This window comes from Equus caballus, chromosome 23, assembly GCF_041296265.1.
Source record: "Equus caballus isolate H_3958 breed thoroughbred chromosome 23, TB-T2T, whole genome shotgun sequence".
Lineage (NCBI taxonomy): Eukaryota > Metazoa > Chordata > Mammalia > Perissodactyla > Equidae > Equus > Equus caballus.
This window is the reverse complement of record NC_091706.1, coordinates 28305512-28325205: the sequence shown is the minus strand read 5'-3', so window position 1 is coordinate 28325205 and position 19694 is coordinate 28305512. Positions and strand designations below refer to the sequence as shown.

Below are 19694 nucleotides of genomic sequence, written 5' to 3'. Positions count from 1 at the left end.
GGTTCTTTATGGATTGTGAAGAATGGTCTCCAAAATATATTGAGTTACCAAAAAAAGGGGCAACGCGATAAACAGTGTGAATAGACACAGTCTGTATAAAAAGGGTGGGAGGGAGACTTCACGGTATTTACCTTTTCTACATTTTGAACCATGTGAGTATTGCTTATTTAATCAAAAAAAATTGAAATAAGAACCCTTGTTTTATGTGGTTGAGCCATAGTTATTTTTGAAGGATGGACGCTACATTTCCTTGGTCAAAGTGATTTTTTTTTGAGGTTCTGTCCAGTCTGGAATTTCTAGAGTAGAAAACAGGAGAAACTATAAGCAAGGTCAAAATTTACTTGTTGAGATTATGCCACCCATCTTTCATCATGAGCTCTGACTGAGGATGACCTTATCCATTGCCCAGGCCTAATTGCTCTTAATTGCGGGTACAGAGCACCCTCTAGTGGAAGCACGGAGGCATTACAGAATTTTAAGTATATGGATACACGTTACAACAGATCGCAGTAAAATATCCAGTTGCCGGAAGATGAGATATATGTAATTATAAATACGTGTGTATGTGTAGAGACACACATTATATTTTAAGCAAATATGTGAAAAATCATATCTTTGTAAGTACAACATTTTAGTATAAAAATGATAAAATCAAAAGAAAATCAACCCACGGCCTGGACATATAATATTAAATATAATATTAAAGATTTTAAAGGTGCTCAATGTCTGTTATTATTCTTATTCTTTTAATAACTTCTCTCAGCCATTAAGTAAGCATCTTTTTTTTCAGCTTCATTCAGATATAATTGACATATAACATTGTGTAGGTTTAACGTGTATAACATGATTTGATATATGTATATACTGCAAAATAGTTACCACAATAAGGTTAGTTAACACATCCATAATTATCTTTTTTTGTTTGTGGTGAGAACTTTTAAGGTCTACTTTCTTAGCAACTTTCAAGTATACAATACGGTATTATTAACTACAGTCACCATGTCATACATGACATCTCCAGATTTATTCATCTTATCACTGAAAATTTATACCCTTTTGCCACCTTCACCCAGTTCCCACCCCACCCCCCACCCCCATCCTGGCAACCACCAATCTACTCTATGAGGTTTTTTTTTTTTTAAGATTCCACATATAAGTGAGATCGTGCAGTATTTGTCTTTCTCTGTCTGACTTATTTCACTTAGCATAATGTCCTTAAGGTCCATCCATGTTGCCACAAATGGCAGAATTTCCTTCTTTTCTATGGCTGAATAATATCCCATAGTATATATATACTACATTTTCTTTATCCATCATCCATTGATGGACACTTAGGCTGTTTCCATGTCTTGGCTCCTGTGAATAATGCTGCAATGAACATGGGGTGCAGATATCTCTTCAAGATAGTGATTTCATTTCCTTCAGATAAATACCCAGAAGTGGGATTGCTGGATCATATGGTAGTTCTATTTTTAACCTTTTGAGGAACCTCCATACTGTTTTCCATAGTGGTTTTATCTATTTACATCCCCACCAACAGTGCACAAGTGTTCCCTTTTCTCCACATCCTCGCCAACACTTGTTATCTCTTGTCTTTTGGGGAATAGATACCTGCCATTCTGACAGGTGTGAGCAGACATCTCGGATATCTTGTTGTGGTTTTGACTTGCATTTCCCTGATGATTAGTGAGGAGTGATGTTAGAAACAGAATTGCTGCTTATCTCTCTGCTGCCTTCTCTTTTGGGTTAAGTGATATTGTCAGGTTAAAAAGGCTTTCAGGGAAAGAGGCATGCAGACCACGTTTGTGAAAATCCCTTGACTAGCATTGCTCTGCACAAGGCTAATTCTGCTCTTAACAGATCCCCGCAGGGAGAGTACATCAGTCAGTCAGTCTACTGGAAAACCAGGGCAGATTTTCTCTCCAAACCAGGAAAAAACCAGCCTCTCAGCATGGCAGCATGGACAGTCATTTATATCTATATATCTATAGACTTATATCCACATATCTATATCTGTCTACCATCTACTGATCTATCTATCTCTCTAGCTACCAACCCACCTTTGAATCTAATTTTCTCTGCAGCAAGGCTTAGCAGCTTATTAACCGTGAGCACCGCCAGAGAAACCAAGCAGTGTTTCCTGGTGCTACTTCAGATATGGAACAGAAGAAAGAGAGGGAAATAAAAGCCTCAGAAATGGGGTGCAACGGTAACAAATGAGGAAATCAGGAGAGAGTAGAAAGGAAGCAGAAGGAACTACCGTTTACTGAGCCACTGTGTGCACACTTTACACAAATTATCTCAGTCTTCACAACAGTCCTATGAAGGATGAATCATTTTCTCTCATTTTAGAGATGAGGAAAGTAGAACTCTACGAGTTTAATTACTGTAGCCATGGTTACCCTACCCTAAGCGGCACAGCTGGGATCTGAAGGCGGGTGTGACTAGAGAGCCAACTCTGCCAGACTAACTCTCTGTGAGAGAAGGAAGGAAATGAAAGGCAAGAGAGGAAGGAAAAAGGGAGGGAGGGAGGAAGGAAGGAAGGAAGAAAGGAAGGAAAGGAGGAAGGAAGGAAGTAATAGAAGGGAATGGTAAGATGCCAGTAATAACAACTGACTGAGTGTCAGGGTCATTCATATCACACATTCTGAGCTAGAACTTCTTTTCTAATTTCCCTCTGTATGAGTCATGCTGATTCCTGAGCAATTACTAAAATTTAGTCAAGATCTCAATGTGTGTTGATTAAGCGATGTCATTGAGGCTGTTTTGTATGTCTTTGAAATCTTCCTGTGGAGTTGCTGACTTCCTGGAGAAGCCTGCCCATTGAATGCTCTTGGAGGGAAAGCGAGAGGGGAAACAGCTCTAATGTTTCCCAGTCTAATGGTGTATTAACCTGGGATGGCCTGCTTATCACCTGACCAGCCAGAAAGTTCATGGGTGGCTCCATTATGTTGATGTTTAATGATGATTTGGGATAAATTTAAGATGAGACAAATTTAGGTTGTATTCCACAGTGGCTACTCTGAAGAACACAGAGACCCAAACATTGACCAATTATGAAATCTAGTTCCAAAGAACAAAAAAAAAAGAAAGTATGTTTCTCCACAAACAGCACAATCAATTCTCAATCTTCATCTTGAAGTGAAGAGAAGTGATCATGTAAGGATCTTGGGGAAATAAGTGATTACCTTTGACTCAAAAACTCTTCCATGAATCATACATATGAGCACACACTCACTCCCACACACATTTTTAAAATATGAAAGAAGTAACATTTGTTAGTTCAAATATCCCCTAGTATTTAAGGCTATCCTGTCACTGAAATTTTGCAAAGAAAGTCTTGATAATCAATTGTCAATGAAGTAAGAGAAAAAATAAATGAATGAAGTCCACATGGTAGGCAATGGGTGGGTGCCAACATTTAGCTAATGTAAAACTGAAGGGATACAATTTTGGGTGGGAAGGGAGACAAGATTACCCACAAAATCTTCTGCAACACTGTAATACTATGAGCCTGTTCAAAGGAGACTGACTTCTTGTTTCTTTCTCTCTCAGACATTTGGAGAAAAGACCAGCCTTGTCATCCTTCTTGTAAAACCTGCAATGGATCTGAAACCCTGTGCACTTCATGTCACAAAGGTTAGTGTGGAGCATGACAGGAGGTGACAGTAGCCAAGCCAATGCATTGTATGTCGTGTATATGAGCATGTATGGAAGGGGTTTGTAGGACTGGATCTAGTGCCATCATATGTTCCTATCACAGTGGCTATACTCTGAAGAAACACGGGGACCCAAACACTGAGCTATAATAAAAACTGGCTTTCAAGGCACCCAAACGAAAAAGAAAAGAAATATTTCTTATCTAAAATCATGATGAAGTTAGTGATTGACTTGGCCATAGAATTTGTTAAGGTCTCTGAGCATCTGACATTCGTAGAGCTTCCATTGCTCTTTTAAAGCTGAAACAAGGGAATGTAAGGTAGAGTATCTAGATGGGGATAAATAGTCTACCTGTTATTTCCTTCATTTCTGGTACTGAATTTAGGAAAGAAAAACAAAACAGGCAACAACTTAATAGCTCAACAAATGAATTGCTTCATTGTCTATAAAAACAAAACTTTAGAAATATCAACTCTGAATTGGAGGATATTTTATTAACATAGTGCATTAACATTAAGAGTTAAGAATGTTATATTCCTTCTACAATAAGAAGTTAAAGGATACACAAAATGAAAGTGGGTAAAATATGATATCAAAAACATAAAATGTGGGAGGGGAGAGTCAAAATATAGGGTTTTTAGAATGCATTTGATCTTAAGAGACCATCAACTTAAAATAGACTGCTATAAACACAGGTTGTTATATATGAACCTCATGCTAACCACAAAGCAAAAACCTGTAACAGGTGCACAAAAAATAAAGAAAAAGGAATTCAAACATAACACTAAAGAAAGTCATCAAATCACAAGGGAAGAGAGCAAGAGATGTAGAAAGGAACAGAGAAGAACTACAAAAAATTACAGAAAACAATTAACAAAATGGCAACAAGTACACACCTATCAATACTTATTTTAAATATAAATCTACTAAATGCTCCAAATCAAAAGACAGAGAGTGACTGAATGGATAAAAAAAACAAGGCCCACATATATGCTGCCTACAAGAGACACAGTCACAGACTGAAAGTGAAGAGATGGAAAAGGATACTCCATGCAAAAGGAAACCAAAAGAAAGCTGAGGTAGCAATACTTATATCAGACAAAATAGACTTTAAAACAAAAACTGCAACAAGAGACAAAGAAGGATATTATGTAAGGATAAAGGGAACAATCCAACAAGAGGATATAACTTCTAAATATCTACACGCCCAATATAGGAGCACCTCAATACATAAAGCAAATATTAACAGACATAAGGGAGAAATTGGCAGTAACACAATAATGGTAAGGGACATTAACACTGCACTTACATCAGTAGATGGGTCATCCAGACAGAAAATCAATAAGGAAACATTGGCCTTAAACAACACATTAGACCAGATAGATTTAATGATTATATACAGAATATTCCATCCAAAAATAGCAGAACACATTCTTTTTGAATGCACGTGAACGTTCTTCAGGATAAATCACATGTTAGGGTTCAAAACAAGTCTCAATAAATTTAAGATTGAAATCATATCAAGCATATTGTCTGACCACAATGGTATGAAACTAGAAATCAATTACAAGAAGAAAACTGGAAAAAACAGAAAATATGTGGAGGCTAAGCAACACACTACTAAACAATCAATGGGACAGTGAAGAGATCAAAGAGGAGATAAAAAAATACCTTGAGACAGAGGAAAACAGAAATGCAACAGTGCAAAATCTATGGGATGCAGCAAAAACAGTTTTAAGAGGGGAGTTTATAGCAATAAAGACCTATATTGAAAAACAAGAAAAATCTCAAATAAACAATCTAACTTAGCACCTAAAGGAACTAAAAGAAGGACAAATAAAGCCCAAAGTTAATTGAAGGAAGGAAATAATAAAGACCAGAATGGAAATAAATGAAATAGAGAATTAAAATAGAAAAGACTTAAAAACTGAGTTAGTTCTTTGAAAAGATAAACAAAATTGATAAACCAATAGCCAGACTCATCAAGAAAAAAAGAGAGGTGAAAGAAACGAAAGAAGAAAAGTTACAACTGACACCACAGAAATACAAAGGACCACAAGGGATTACTACAAACAGTTATACACCAACAAATTGGATAACCTAGAAGAAATGGATAAATTCCTAGGAACAGACAATCTTCCAAGACTGAATCACAAAGAAATAGAAAATCTGAACAGATTGATTACTAGTAATGAAATTGCATCAGTAGTCAAAAACTCCCAACAAACAAAAGTCCATGATCACACAGCTTCACAGGTGAATTCTACCAAATATTTAAAGAAGACTTAATACCTACCCTTCTCAATCTATTCTAAAAAATTGAAGAGGGAGGATTCCTCCCAAACTTGTTCTATGAGGCCAGGATTACCCTGATATCAAAACCAGACAAAGACTACAAAAAAAACCAAAATTACAGGCCAATATCCCTGATGAACATGGATGCAAAAATCCTCAACAAAATATTAGCAAACCAAATTTAACAACACATTAAAAGGATCATACACCATTATCAGGTGGGATTTATTCCAGGGATACAAAGATGGTTCAATATCCACAAATCAATCAATGTGATACAGCACATTAAAAAAATGAAGGATAAAAATCATATGATTATCTCAATAACTGCAGAAATAGCATTTGACAAAATTCAACATCCATTTATGATAAAAACCCTCAACAAAGTGGGTTTAGAGGGAACATACCTCAACATAATAAAAGCCATATGTGACAAACCCACAGCTAACATCATGCTCAATAGCGAAAAGCTGAAATCTTTTCTTCTAAGATCAAGAACAAGACAGGGGCTGGCCCCATCGCTGAGTGGTTAAGTTCACGCACCCCGCTTCAGTGGCCCAGGGTTTCACCAGTTTGGATCCTGGGCATGGACATGGCACCACTCATCAAACCATGTTGAGGCAGCATCCCACATGCCACAACTAGAAGGACCCACAACTAAAATATACAACTATGTACTGGGGGATTGGGGGAGAAAAAGCAATTAAAAAAAAAAAAGAAGATTGGCAACAGTTGTTAGCTCTGGTGCTAATCTTTAAAAAAAAAAAAAGAACAAGACAAAGATGCCCACTCTTGCCACTTTAATTCAACATAGTTTTGGAAGTCCTAGCTACAGTAATCAGACAAGAAAAAGAAATAAGAGGCATCCATATTAGAAAGGAAGAAGTAAAACTGTCACTATTTGCAGGTGACATGATACTATATATAGAAAACCCTAAGGACTCTACCAAAAAACTATTAGAACTAATAAATGAATTCAGTAAATTGCAGGATACAAAATAAATATACAAAAATCAGTTGTGTTTCTATACACTAACAACAAACTATCAGAAAGAGAAATTAAGAAAACAATCCTCTTTACAATTACATCAAAAAGAATGAAATACCTAGGAATAAATTGAACCAAGGAAGTGCAAGACATGTACACTGAAAACTGTAAGACATTGATGAAAGCAATTGAAGACGACACAAATAAAAGGAAAGATTTACCGTGCTCATGGATCAGAAGAATTTATATTGTTAAAATGTCCGTACTATCCAAAGCAATCTGCAGATTCAATGCAATCCCTATTAAAATACCAATGCCATTTTTCGCAGAACTAAAATAAATAATCCTAAAATTTGTATGGAACTACAAAAGACTTCGAATAGCCAAAGCAATCTTGAGAAAGAAGAAAAAAGCTGGAGGTATCATGCTCCCTGATTTCAAACAATACTACAGAACTATAGTAGTCAAAACAATATGGTTTTGATTACAAAACTGGCACGAAAAACAGACACATAAATCAATGGAAAGAATAGAGACCCCAGAAATAAACCCATGCCTATATGACCAATTAATCTACAACAAAGGAGGCAAGAATATACAATGGGGAAAACAGTCTCTTCAATAAACAGTGTTGGAAAAACTGAACAGCTATATGCAAAAGAATGAAACTGGATCACTTTCTTATACCATATACAAAAATAAACTCAAAATGGATTAAAGACTTGAATATAGGGACTGGCCCAGTGGCGCAGCAAAGTTCGCATGTTCCTCTTCGGCAGCCTGGGGTTCGCCAGTTCTTGACTGCTTGTCAAGCCATGCTGTGGTAGGCGTCCCACAAATAAAGTAGAGGAACATGGGCATGGATGTTAGATCAGGGCCAGCCTTCCTTAGCAAAAAGAGGAGGATTGGTGGCAGATGTTAGCTCATAGCTAATCTTCCTCAAAAAAAGAAAAAGAAAAAGACTTGAAGGTAGGACCTGAAACCATAAAACTCCTAGAAGAAAACATAATTAGTAAACTCTTTGACATCAGTCTTAGCAATATTCTTTTGGATATTTCTCCTCAAGCAAGGGCAACAAAAGCAAAAATAAATAAATGAGATTACATCAAACTAAAAAGCTTTTGAACAGCTAAGGAAACCATCAACAAAATGAAAAGGCAACCATTGAATGGGAGAATATATTTGCAAGTGATGTATCTCATAAGGGGTTAATATCCAAAATATATAAAGAACACATACAACTCAATATAAAAAAAATATGATGTAAAAATGGGCACAGGACATGAATAGACATTTTTCCAAAGAAGACATACAGATGGTCCACAGGTACATAAAAAGGTGCTCAACATCATTAATCCCCAGGGAAATGCAAATCAAAACCACAATGAGATATTACCTCACACCTGTTAGAATGGCTGCTAGCAAAAAGACAAGACATAACAAGTGATGGTGAGGCTGTGGAGAAAAGGGAACCCTCGTACACTGTCATTGGTACAGCCATGATGGAAAACAGTATGAAGGATCCTCAAAAAATTAAAAATAGAACTACCATACAATCCAGCAATTCCATTTCTGGGTATTTATCTGTAGAAAACAAAAACACTAATTCGAAAAGATATATGCACCCCTATGTTCATTGCAGCATTATTTACAATAGCCAAGATATGGAAGCAACCTAAGTGACCATGGATAGATGAATGAATAAAGAAGATGTGGCATGTGTATACAATGGAATTTTACTCAGACATAAAAAAAGAATGAAATCCTGCCATCTGTGACAGCATGGATGAATCTAGAGGTATTATGCTAAGTGAAATAAGTCAGACAGAGAAGGAAGAATACTTCATGATTTCATTTATATATGGAAGCTAAAAAAAGAAAGCAAATGAATGAAGAAGACAGAAATAGCCTCATACATACAGGGACAAATTGGCAGCTGCCGGAGGGGAGAGGGGTAGGGGGAATGGTAAAACACCTGAAGGGGATTAAGCAGCACAAACTTCCAGTCACAAAATAAATGTCACAGAGATGTAATGTACAGCATAGGGAATATAGTCAACAGTTTTGTAATAACCGTGTATGATGGTTACTAGTCTTATCATGGTGATTATTTCATAATGCACATAAATGTCGAATCACTATGTCGTACACCTGAAACTAATACAATATTATATGTCAACTAGACTTCAATTTAAAAAAAAGAATGTTACACTCCTATTAAAGTGATCATTATGTTGAAACGTGCAATGTGAATATGTAGTGAGATGGGATACAGAAACAACAGAATTTAAAATGATAGGTGCAACTTCATTCTACACCTACAAAATATAAGAGTTTACTCACAAAAATTGAAGGAATTTTCTTGGAATTTTGGAGTTCACGGTGTTTTTAAAATTGTTTTCTTTAATAGTGATATTATCTGATTTTTTCAATTAAAAATAACTAGGTGGACCATCCATTAAAGGTGGAGTTGGGTGGAAGAGTTGCTGCTATGTTAGTGTCTTAACAAGACAGGCTTTGGGAAGCAGAAGAATAGACTCCATCAAGCTCTGTGTGTATAACTGCCTTACACCAGGAAGACAGACAAAGGGTTAATAGCTGGGTGAAGAGAAGCCCCGAAGTGATCCACATCAATATCAGAAAGTAAAAGAAACAGGGTAAAAGCCTCCTGTGGTCAATTTCCTTCCTAGACATTTAACTCATCTTGGAAAACTTAGAGTCACTAATACCTACTTTGGTGAGCCTGAAATAAGTGTTCCAGGTACCTGGGTCTTTGGAGCAGTTAAAGAATCTGGTGTGAGCATCAGTTCTCTGCATGGATGCTGTGCTCTTACATCAAACACGCGATGACCGTCCGATGTGCTTTCTTCCCTGGGTTTCTAGGTGCATATCTGTTGGCTCAGGCCTGTGTCTCCTCCTGCCCCCAGGGCACATGGCCCTCAGTGAGGAGTGGCAGCTGTGAGATCTGTACAGAGGACTGTGTCTCCTGCTCTGGAGCCAATCTTTGCAAAGAGTGCCGGACTCAGCCAGACCAGCCTCTCTTCCTCCACGAAGGCAGGTGCTACACCAAGTGCCCTAAGTAAGTTTCCCTCTTCCTTTCACTTCTTGTTCACTTGCATTCTCCTGCAGTACTCTGGGGGCCATTCCTTCCTATTCACCAAAGAACTCTTCTCCTCCCTGGTTACAGTGCCGACATAACTGTCCCTTCTTGACAGTCTGATGTCTCTGCTGGCCACAGCAGCCAAAACTTACAGAAGGTCAGATGCACACTTCTCCCTTGTGACTGTTATATTCATATATTTTTATTTTTGTGAAAATATGTTCTTTTTCCACCTTGTATTTATGATCAAGTAGTTGTCAGCTTTTTTTTTTTCCCCATCACAAAAGTGAGGCTGTGATAGGCTTGGGAACACACGAACTTCTAAATGTTGAAAGTAGGTGATATATAAATCATAGATAATAAAGAATATTACCTGGTTCTTTATGGATTCCTCATGGCTTCCTCAGCCTGTGGTTTATAATTCCTTTACTTTTCCTATCAACAGCCCCACCTCCAGGATTTACCTAAAGGGAAGTGGGAGAAGAAAATGGAAAAGTACGTTGGGAAACTTCTAGTGATTAACAACGTAAACGCCAAGTAGAATGACTGAGAAAAGATGGGCTTTATTATCTAACATAACAAGAAGTTGGGAAATCCACTGTTGGTTACGTCAGTGGCCAACATTTCATTAAAAACGCACAGTCATTTCATTTAGCTCTTGTCCCTTCCTTAGCCTGGCCTCCCCTGAACCACATTGTCTGCCCCATCCCCAAACACCACCCCAAGCTGCAACAACCAGAGACAGAAAAGGGCCTGTTTCCCCTTTTCATTTCTTTGTAAGAGGAAAGAAAACTCCCTCAGACTGCCCTTCACATCTCATTAACCACAATGCATCACTTACACCTTCCTAAACTCAGCGCTGGCGAGGAGAATGGAAATATAAGGATTGGGATAGATTGAACAAGATTCACCCCTGAACACCCAAACAAAGTCAGGACACTTACAGCCAGGAAGAATGGAGAGAGGGAGGCAAGAAATGAGTTTGGAGAAGCAACCAACAAATCTCCTTTAAGGAATTAGAAATTTCATTTGCCCAATGATTAAAAGAGCTTGATGATAGAAACAACACCTATTTCCTATGGCCTATTTGTATCCATTATTGAGATGGATCCTGGAGGGAACAAACACAAGTCAAGGTACTTACCTTCAGGAAGCTTCCAATCTAGTGTAGAAGCCAAGTGTATTCAACTCAATTCTACAAATACATACTTAGCACCTGCTGGGTGTAAGAATTGATGTTAGAAACTAAGTTAAAATCAACTGAAGGAAGTCTGTGCTTGCAAAAGGCTAACAATCCAGCAGGAAGGTTTACATCAATCAGTGTCATACCTCTAGGGGCCTTAATAAACAAAAGGTCAAGAGATTCCAAGGGAAAAGAAACCATTTAAAAACACCTATTTCAGTACTTGTGATACCTGGGCACTGTGCTAAGGGCTTCAAATGTACGATCCCATTAATCCTTACAAGAATTATTCTTATCCAGATACTATTATTTCCCCCATGTGAAGGATGGGGAAAGGAGTGACGTGCTCATATCACAGAGCTAGTCCATGGTATGGTCAGGATTTCAACCCAAATCTCACTAGCACTCAAGTCCATGTGCTTAACGACTGCACAAGATGACCTTCTCAACCAACTGGGTTTTTAAATAACAGCTTTATTGAGATACAATTCACATACCACACAATTCACCCATATAAAGTGTACAATTCAATGGTTTTTAGTATATTCACAGAGTTGTGCAACCATCACCACAATAGATTTTAAAATATTTCCATCACCCCAAAAATAAAACTCTGTACCCTTTTAGCAGTTACTCCCAATTCCGCCAGCCCTAAGCAACAACTAATTTATTCTCTGTCTCTACAGATTTGCCTATTCTTAAACATTTCATATAAAAAGAATGGTATAAAATATGATATTTTGTGACTGGCTTCTTATATTCAGCATAATATTTTCAAGGTTCCTGCCTAGCTGGGTTTGAGAAGAGGTGAAAGAGTCAGGGTCAGAGAACCTAGGGGGAAGGGAATATGAGGTAAGACAGAGTCAGGACAGTCCCAGCCCTCCTCCCCCATGCTCCAGCCTCAGCAAAGGTAGTGAAGTCATTATTATACAACAAAGGTGAAAGTCAGAAATCTACTTACCAAAGTCAATCATTGCTTCCTCATTGACCTTAGCCATAGTGGAAATGAACTGGTTGTCGTTACTATCACCTTACTGATTTAATAATTACCACCCTTTCTCAACTGTCTCTTGGATTTTTTTAATGTTCAGGCATTGACAATGCATTTAAGTGAGGAAAAGAGAGATGCATTTGGCCTTCCTCCAGTTAGTAGACCACTGAACACATCTTTCTTCCAAATCTGGGTTGAACCACTCTTGTGCAGCCATGGGACACTATGCAGATACATGGCAGAGTTGACACAAATAATCAATAACCAATCTATAGATAAGAAAGACAGTGATATTTATTGAGCCAAGGCTGAGGACTAGCCTGGAAGTTTTATCTTCACCAGAGAATAACGCACTCTGGAGAAGGGTAGTTTAGTGTGGTTATATAACATTTCAGACCAAAGAACATACATCAAGCATGACAGGAACACAATTTTCCCCCCCAAAGTCACAAGGCTATATTTTGCCACAGTTTAGCACACACACAGCAGGTCAGTTTGACTTTTGTTCTCTGGGAAGAAAAGCTTATCTTCAAAGAACTACTGATATCAGCGTCAGAGAAAGGGAGACATTCATCCCCATCTTTAAAGAGCGCATTCTTTGCTTTGGGAAGATGTTTGAAGCAGATGTACAGTGCATGTTTGGTGGGCCATCAGTCAGGATGCTCTGGGCAAAATAAATTTTATACCAAGTCAGGGTTAAATCAGCATGGCTTCCCTATATACCTCAATATGTGAAAACTTATTATTATTTTCATCATTTTACCCCGTTTTATCAATAATCTTTTGATAGAAAGCATTGATGATCAAGTTATTGTCCCTCAATGCCAGGGTGGTTGCTGCCTGCCCTGGGTCCATCATGTCCCTTGGAGCTGGGCTTTTATTTTATTAATTTATCCAGTTATCCATGTTAAAGGGGAAACAGCCAAGCCTAGTGAGCGGACATAGAGGTATATGCTGATAGGGGAAGCATTTCATAAGTCAATAATTTGGGGTTGTTGCACAAACATTGTACACACACTTCAAGATTTTGTAATCATTGCTTATGACAGTTAACAGCTATAGAGCAGATACAGTAGTAATGATAATAAAGTGTTTGCTTCAGAAGAATAAGTCTTAAGCTCTGATCTCTGTTAGTCTAGAGGGATAGAAAGAAAGTATTAGAGTTATGGGAACAATAAATAAAAGGTACCCAAAAGACAATTTAAAACAGAAGGAAGGTGACTAGTGTCACATAAAAGTATTAAAATTGCTAATTTACTCAAGAATATGATTCTTATAGCAATTATAAAGGAGTATACAGCTTAAGGATTACAAAGGTTTAAATGAGGGGATGTAAGGTTGGGAATACAGGCCTAGTCTGGAATCTTGGGACAGCTGTCTACAACAGATGTCAGCTTCTTCTCATCCTGATTTGATAATACTTGTCTTATGCAGTCAAAGCCAGGTGTCAGTAATAGGAGGTGAAATCCACTCAGGAGGAGGGGACTCTTTTAAATGATAAATGTGAATCTGTAATTTTATGCTTTGAATTCTGCAGTGCATGGATTGGTTAAGAGTAGCTGATATGGTCCTTTCCAAGGGGGCTGCGAAAAGACTTTAAGTTGGTGTCTCTTCCAATAAATAAAATCTCCGGGCTGTAGTCCATGATCCTTAAGATCTTCATCTCCCAGGAGCTTGCTGTGAAAAGAATTGGCTACCAGTTTTTCATTCCTTTGTAGTGTCTCAGTAAGACCTTGATATTAAGGCAAGGTATCTCCTTTGAACAAAGTTGGTTCATATGTTCCTTCATCTAATTGCATAGGCCATCCTGTTATTATTTCAAAAGGAGACAGCTGATGTTTACCAAAGGGTGTAGATCTAAGATCAAGGAGCACTAGTGGACGAGCTTTTGGCCATGAGAGATTAAATGCTTCTGAAAGTTTTGCCAACTGAGGGTTTTTGGGTTTTGTTGGAAGATGGGCCCTGAGCTAACATCTGTTGCCAATCTTCCTCTTTTTTTTTCCTCCCAAAACTCCCCAATACATAGTTGTATATCCTAGCTGTAGGTCATTCTAGTTCTTCTATGTGGGATGCTGCCTCAGCATGACATGATGGGTGGTACTAGGTCCATGCTCAGGATCCAAATCAGTGAACCCTGGGCCACCAAAGTCGAGCGTGTGAACTTAACCATTCAGCCATGGGGGCAGCCCCTGCCAATTGAGTTTTGATTGTACTGTTAGTTCTTTTTACCAATCATGAGGACTGGGGACAATAAGCACAGTGCAAGTACTGTATTATTGGCTAAACGTCACACATAGATTTAATTATTTGTCCAGTGAAATGAGTTCCTTCCCCAATCACTGTGTAACTTGATAGGAATTACCCAAACAGGAATTATTCTTTCTAGTAACAATTTACCTACCGTTAAAGCTATCACTCTTCTGCAAGGGAAAGTCTCAACCCAACGTGAAAACATATAAATCACTACTAAGATATATTTATATCCTTGAGATGGTGACATTTGAACAAAATCCAATTGCTATACCTCAAAGGCCTCTTAGGAAGGGGAAAGTGGCCTTGTGACCCATGAAGTAGTTTCCTGGAATTATATTTAGGACATATAGTACAACAAGCATAGGATTTATGAGCCACTGTGGGAGAAAGTTTCCAAAAATATTGTTTTCCCCACAAAATCATCTCCTCAGGTGCCCGATGGGTTAATTGATATATCTGCTGGAGCAGTGGCAATTGTGCTCCAATAGGCAATATGGGTTTTTTATTGGGCCCAAACCACATTTGTATGGTGGGGTCAAACATTCTCTCTTTTTGTTGTATTTGTTTCTCTTTTTCCATGGTGATTTCTTGAGCCTGTAGAAGGAAATCTTTCATCAGGTTAGCAGGGTTAACAGAGAGCAGTGGGAATTTTTGAGGCTGGACAGGATAAGTTTTTAAAGCTGCCTGATGAATAGGCACATCAGCAAGTTGATTTCCTTTAGCTTCCAAAGTGTCAGATTTGGAATGCCCTGGTATTTTAATAATTGCCAATTGTTTTGGTAGTGGTACAGCATTTAATAATTCTGCAACCTGTTTTCCATTTTTCTATAGGTTGTACTGAAGAGGTTAAAAACCCCTGATGTTTCCATAGTGTTCCAAAGTTGTGTGCTACTCCAAAAGCATAACGGTTGTCAGTATAAATATTTGCCACCTAGTCTTTAGCCAATTGACAAGCTTGAGTTAAAGCAATTAATTCAGCTTGCTGTGCTGACTTTATTTCTGGCAAATAAGAACTCTCAGTTATCTCCAGTGAGGATATTATTGCATATACAAACTGGAAATGTCCTTGCTAATCTTTTAAGTAAGAATCATCTATGAACCAAATTAGGCCAGCATTATCAATAAGAGCCTCTCATAGGTCATTCCCAGAAGTAAGAAGGTAATCTATTAATAAAATGGAACTGTGGTCATTTTCCTCCTGTGATGCTGGAAGCAAGGTAGCAGGGTTAGGGTTATTATATTGAGGTAAGGTCTTATTAAGTGCAGAAAGCAACAGTACTTCATAAGAGTCTAATTGGCTTACAACATAGTGTTGAGGGTGATGAGAATTTGAAGGGACTCAACTGAGTGTGGGACATAAATAGTTAAAGCATACCCCATTAACATTTCTTCAGTGACCTTACACAAAAGAGTTATTGCTTAAATAGCCCTTATACACAGTGGAAGTCCTTTTGCTAGCAAGTCTAGTTGCTGACTATAATATCCTATAGATCAATGTTGACCACCATGTTCTTGAATTAATACACCTAAAGCATTTCCTTTATCTTCGTGTACAAAGCAAAAAATGGCTAGTTGAAATTAGGGTGTCCTAAAGCTTGGGACTGAGCCAAGAAGGACTTTAAGGTGTCTATGGCTTTTTCTCCTTCTGCTGTCCATTCAATCAAATTAGACTGGTCAGACTTAAATAATATATATGATGGTTGAGCAATGAGTAAAAAGTTAGGCACCAATTCCTACAATATCCAGTCAGTCCTAGAAATCTCCTCAATTGTTCTTTGTTACCAGTTTTATGAAGCCATCAGTTTCCCCATTAGAGTTCTGTAATTTCTTACCTGGCTCAGTTTTAGGATCTGAAAGTTCATCAGAAACCTGTATTATAGAGTAAATGTCTGAGTCCTCGCCATGAATCTCTCTGAAGATGAAACACACTTGTAAAAGCATCAGAGTAAAACAGTAATTACGTGTAAATGACAAAAGACATTATAATGCAATTGACAAGGAAATTTTTTAAGATATTGACTAGGACGTATCACATTTCTAGGAATTTTATATAATTCTTTAAGAACACTTATATTAAACATTTACCCATGCAATATAACCTAAGAAGGTTTATCATCATTTATTTGATAATGTGTCGTATGTAATTTAATATACAAAATAAACTTAATTAGTTTAATATCTCCCTCTTTATAGGAAGAGGGAACAAATTCTTTGAGAAGTCCCAGGACCCACTGGAAATTCTCAAAGTTACTTTCAGGTCAAAAGAAAGACTTTATTTGGGGTTTGAATTTTTGGGAGGTTTGTAAAAAGTATCAAAAGGTTTTAAAAGACTTAGTCAAACAGGACCATAGGTCACTGTGAAACAATGCTTAGTTATCCACTTAACAAAAGTGACAACAGAAGAGGTTAAAGGCAGTCATATAGAGTTAAAAAGTTTTAGAAACCTTAGTTCTTTTAATAGAGACACCTCAGCTTTTGAACATAGGAAATTATTTTGGCTAAATATAGAATCTTTGCCAGTTAGGTAGGCTTATTCAAAAGTGAAGAAAAACCTTTCATAATCTCTTTATCAAGAGCAGACTAAAAGGCCAAAAAATTACCCTTTTAAGAGAAAAAGAAACCAAATTCTAATTTTTGTACCAGCTTACTTTTGATATTAAAACTTATTCACTTAATAATCTTCAACTTAATCTTAGCCAACTTGACCATGCACAAAATTTCTTTTGAAAGATTCCTTTGTCACAAACCTTCTATAACTTTCTATGTCTATTTAAGTTTTACCCTATCTTTTCTTTCTTATTTTGGTACAATCATTTTATTTTAGGACAAAATCACGTTTTTGTTTTCCTTTAACAAAAATGCATTTTCATTCTTCATACCTTCTCTTCTCAAAGAAATATCTTCCACTTTCCTTGTCTACTTTTCATATATAGTCACTTTCTTAATTTTAAAAACTTACAAAGTTCATCTAAAAAGAAATAATGCAAGGCAGTTGTTACAGAATAATTACAGATTTTACTCTTAGAGGATAGCATAATTGCCTATGCATTATATTAAATGAATATAAACTCTTTATATGTAATACAATTAAAATAAGCCATACTTTCTTTTTGGAAATTACAGTATGAGATTCGCTTGTGTCTATAGTTTCATCCTGATATTGCTCTACTAAACAGGGAATAATAGAATAGGCAGAGGCAATAAGATCCTCACATTATTGCTGAAGAGAGTTGCTCTAAGTGGAGCAGGCAGAATAAAGATTTGAAAGACAGAAGAACAACTTTTAAACTGATAGCAGAGCTATAAATATCTGGAAAGCCACCACCAGAATTCTTAGCCTTGCAAGCGGTTATAAGAGATGGGGAAAGCTCTTAAATAAAGAATACTGCCTGGCCATAAATCTGAAAAGCCAAGACAACAAAGTATGAGCCTGTCAGAGAGTGATTACTACCTGGCTTCGAGAAGTTGTCATTGTGTGTGTATGAAACGGAAAGAGTGTTCTCTGTTGGCATCTCCATTTGGCCACGTAGATGATTCTGTTGTTTAACTTACTGTGGTGTAAGAGCTGTAGCTTTCAAATATGTCTATTGATAACCCAAATATTGTTTGTCTCTCTGAAAAAAAAAATTTTAAAGCCCAATCTAGACAAACTTATGTTCAGCAATCAATGTCTCAGTATACCATCCTATCTGGAAATGACTTAGATATTCAATGAATATCTAATGAGGCTGGGAAGCAGAAAGAGAAGGACAAAAGGCTTGAGTGGCAGGCAGAGCAGCAGATTTGGTTTTGATTTCACTAGCGTCATTGCTGGGGCAGTTGCCATTCTCTAATTTGGCATGCCTCTCATTTAATTTGGAAATATTTTCTTTTAAAGGGGAAATATGGGATTCCTGATTTCATTTAGAATCCTCAAAGTTTCAATTAAAATAGGCTTCCCATTGGTTGTTTAATTTTATAACCAGCTTTTTCCAATTGTGCGTGCAAGTAAACTAATTCCCTATTTTGTCCACTTAAGACTCAAGTTATCTTTTGTCAAACTTTCCCATTTTGCTAAGGACTTGCAAGTAACAGCTCCTTATGTATTGTACATGAAGTTAGCTGGAGTTTCTGTGGGTGGTTGCCTGTCCAAGAGCTGGTTGGCTTTAGAAGGACAATTTCCCATTTTCTGTTAGTTTGGTTTTATTATAAAGTCTGAATAATTTCTAAGGACAGTAGTGGGTCAGAAGTGTGCTGCTTGTGAGTGCTAGTTCCTAAAAGGCCATGAACATTCTCTTATATGTCTTGATTTTTCCTACCAGTAGTCTAAAATTACTCTGGGGGCTTAGAGCACTGGATGATTAATCCTTATGTGCATGTCCCCAGATGAATCATCAATTATTTAAAGTGAATGATCATGATAGAATTCCCTATGGGACCACTGCACATTGCAAGGTTCAACCTCAAACACTTACATTAGGTTCCCAGTCATCTGAGAATGCCTTATGGCTGGGAGGAGCTGATGTCACTTCTCTTTGGAGCTAAATGAGTTCAGTCTCTCATTTTACCATCAGACAATTTGTTCAGACGTTATAAGCACAATTCCTTTCTAATTAAAGCCAAATTAAAAGGACAGTCAATCCAGTTCACTTCAAAGTTCCTTCTAGGACCCCTAGCCTAGGAAATTTCCCCTACATTCCTCCTAACCAGGATATGTTCCCACATTCCCTTAAAACACCTAGTCTTAAAAGCTGAAACAGCTCAAAGAAATATCAGGACCATCAGCTTAAGCAAGGATGTCTGGATTTCAGGAGAACTCACCACAGCACCTGAAGAGGGCAGTGTAGCTGGAGGGACTCAATAGGCTGGTGCTGGTACCAAGCACTGGTTCAAAGTAGATTCCCAGTAATCTCAGGTGAGTTTCTCTGAAATCTCATTGACTATGCCAAGAAACGTTGATGCAAATAATCAATAACAAATCTATAGATAAGAAAGATAGAGTGATATTTATTGAGACAATGCTGAGGACTAGCCCAGAAGTGTCATCTCTACCAGGGAAGAAAGGGAGAAGCATGGTTCATGGCAGGGTTATATACCATTTCAGAACAAAGAACATACGTCACGCATGACAGGAACACAATTTTTTCCCCGAAAGTCTCAAGGAGATGTTTTGCTGCAGTTTAGCACACACAGCAGGTCAACTCAACCTTGGTTCTCTGGAAAGAAAATCTTGTCTTCAAAGTAC

The 19694-nt window shown here is 37.4% G+C and overlaps 1 protein-coding gene across 3 annotated transcripts in view; it reads left to right on the top strand.

The window, feature by feature from the left end:
- Positions 1-19694, top strand: part of PCSK5 (proprotein convertase subtilisin/kexin type 5) — a 436446-nt gene that overhangs the window by 378109 nt on the left and 38643 nt on the right. For all 3 annotated transcript variants that reach the window (XM_005604948.4, XM_014735411.3, XM_070248444.1), the window contains 2 exons: positions 3556-3639; positions 9827-10022. In XM_005604948.4, the coding sequence (XP_005605005.1) occupies positions 3556-3639; positions 9827-10022 (280 nt within the window). The remainder of the gene's footprint in view (positions 1-3555; positions 3640-9826; positions 10023-19694) is intronic.